This window comes from Monodelphis domestica, chromosome 4 (assembly GCF_027887165.1).
Source record: "Monodelphis domestica isolate mMonDom1 chromosome 4, mMonDom1.pri, whole genome shotgun sequence".
Taxonomy (NCBI): Eukaryota; Metazoa; Chordata; class Mammalia; order Didelphimorphia; family Didelphidae; genus Monodelphis; species Monodelphis domestica.
In genome coordinates, this window is record NC_077230.1 from 355,029,375 (window position 1) to 355,031,132 (window position 1,758).

General features: G+C 37.8%; 1 protein-coding gene across 1 annotated transcript; it reads right to left on the bottom strand.

Moving 5' to 3' along the window:
• Window positions 1–546: 546 nt before the first annotated feature.
• LOC100023950 (olfactory receptor 52E8-like) lies at window positions 547–1,528 on the bottom strand. The gene has a single exon (XM_001375318.4). It carries the CDS (start codon window positions 1,520–1,522, stop codon window positions 587–589), a length of 936 nt encoding a protein of 311 aa, XP_001375355.2. The 5' UTR covers window positions 1,523–1,528; the 3' UTR covers window positions 547–586.
• Window positions 1,529–1,758: the final 230 nt, after the last annotated feature.

Here is a 1,758-nt window from a genome sequence, read left to right on the forward strand (position 1 = left end):
AGTTCACCATCAAAGAAAGACATGTGAAAAAAAATTTTTTTTCCTGCTTACAGCACATAAAGTTTATTTGGTTATCAATTTTAAAAAATGGCTATACTCTTATTCCTTTTTTAACACATCATTAAATAATTAAATTCCATAAGAGATACTATGATACACTGGAAAAAATAGTGTATTTGAAATCAGGACTTCTGTTCAGATCCTAACTCTCTACTTATTTCCCATGTGACTATGGGCCACTTAAGACTTTCTGGGTCTCAGTTTCTCATTTTTAAAAATTAGAAGACTGGACTAGATGAACTCCAAGGTCCTTTCCATTTCTCAATTTTTTTCTCCTATAATTTTATGATCATTTAGAGAGTGGCTCAGTCAGAAGTGGCATGTGTCATCCTTTATCATAGTGTCAATTTAAGCTGCCTTCTGAGCTGTACCATTACACCTAGTCATAGTGTTGATACTCTGTGCTCGGTAGGTCTGCCATTATAGAATCAATTTTCCATTTAATCAGTCACTAAATATTTGCTATCCTTTGAGGTAGAGGACAGAAATAACACAAATTCATTTCTTTATGACATACTGATGAAAATCACTTTTTCTTAAAGACCCTCAATACCAGTTCTCGGATCTGTTTAGTTCTGATTCCATAGATGACAGGATTGAGTGCAGGTGGTACAACCACATACAAATTAGCCAGTAGGATATGGATGTAGCCCGGTACTTTATGGCCAAATCGGTGAGTGAGAAAGGAGAAGAAGGCTGGAATGAAGAAGGCCAAGATGACACAGATGTGGGAGCCACAAGTATTGAGAGCTTTGAGCTGAGCTTCCCTGGAAGGGAGGAGGAAAACAGCATGGAGGATCTTTAGGTAAGAGATGGCAATAAGAATTACATCCCCAAATACCATAGCTATAAGAATTAATCCAAATATCATGTTAATTTTAATGTTAGCACAAGACAACCGGGCAATACCCATATGTTCACAGTAAGTGTGAGGGATAATATGGTGACCACAGAAGGGCAGCCTCAAGATGAGAAACACCATTGGAAACACCAAAATGAAATTAATGAGAAACAAAATTGTCATAGTGATAACAATGGTTCTGTTGGTCAGTATCATACTATACCGAAGGGGGTGGCAGATGGCAACGTAACGATCAAAAGCCATGGCCACAAGCACAACAGTTTCCATGGCAGTGAACATGTGAATGAAGAACATCTGGGCAACACAGCTCCCAAAGCTAACCTCTCTTTGGTTAAGCCAGAAAATACCAAGCATTTTGGGGATGGTGGAGGTGGACAAGCCTAGATCAATTGTGGACAACATGGCTAGAAAATAGAACATTGGTTGGTGGAGGCTGCGTTCAGTCTGAATCACAAAGAGGATGGTAAGATTTCCCAAGAGGGCAATAAGATATACAGAGCAGAAGGGAAAGCCAATCCAGATATGCATTTCTTCCAATCCTGGGATTCCCAGCAAAAGGAAGGATATAGGGTGAAATTGAGTATCATTGGAAAGAAGCATTCTGCTAGTGATTAGTTCTGTAGAATGCCACTCATTTGTGCTTCTGGTGTCTGGAAGAGGAAAAAAAAATTGTATGTTGAGTACTCCAATATGGTATGCTGAGTATGTTCAATATTTCTTTTCTAAGATGCATACAAAATTAATCCTTTCCCTTTATATTCCAATCAATGGCTATTCTTTTAAGAGGTGGAAGAATTGGTTTACAGAATTTTATATACATATATTTACAAATACAT

Bases quoted from the DNA above. Each gene is read 5' to 3' on its own strand.
- LOC100023950 (XM_001375318.4), bottom strand. From the start codon at position 1,522: ATGCTTCTTTCCAATGATACTCAATTTCACCCTATATCCTTCCTTTTG.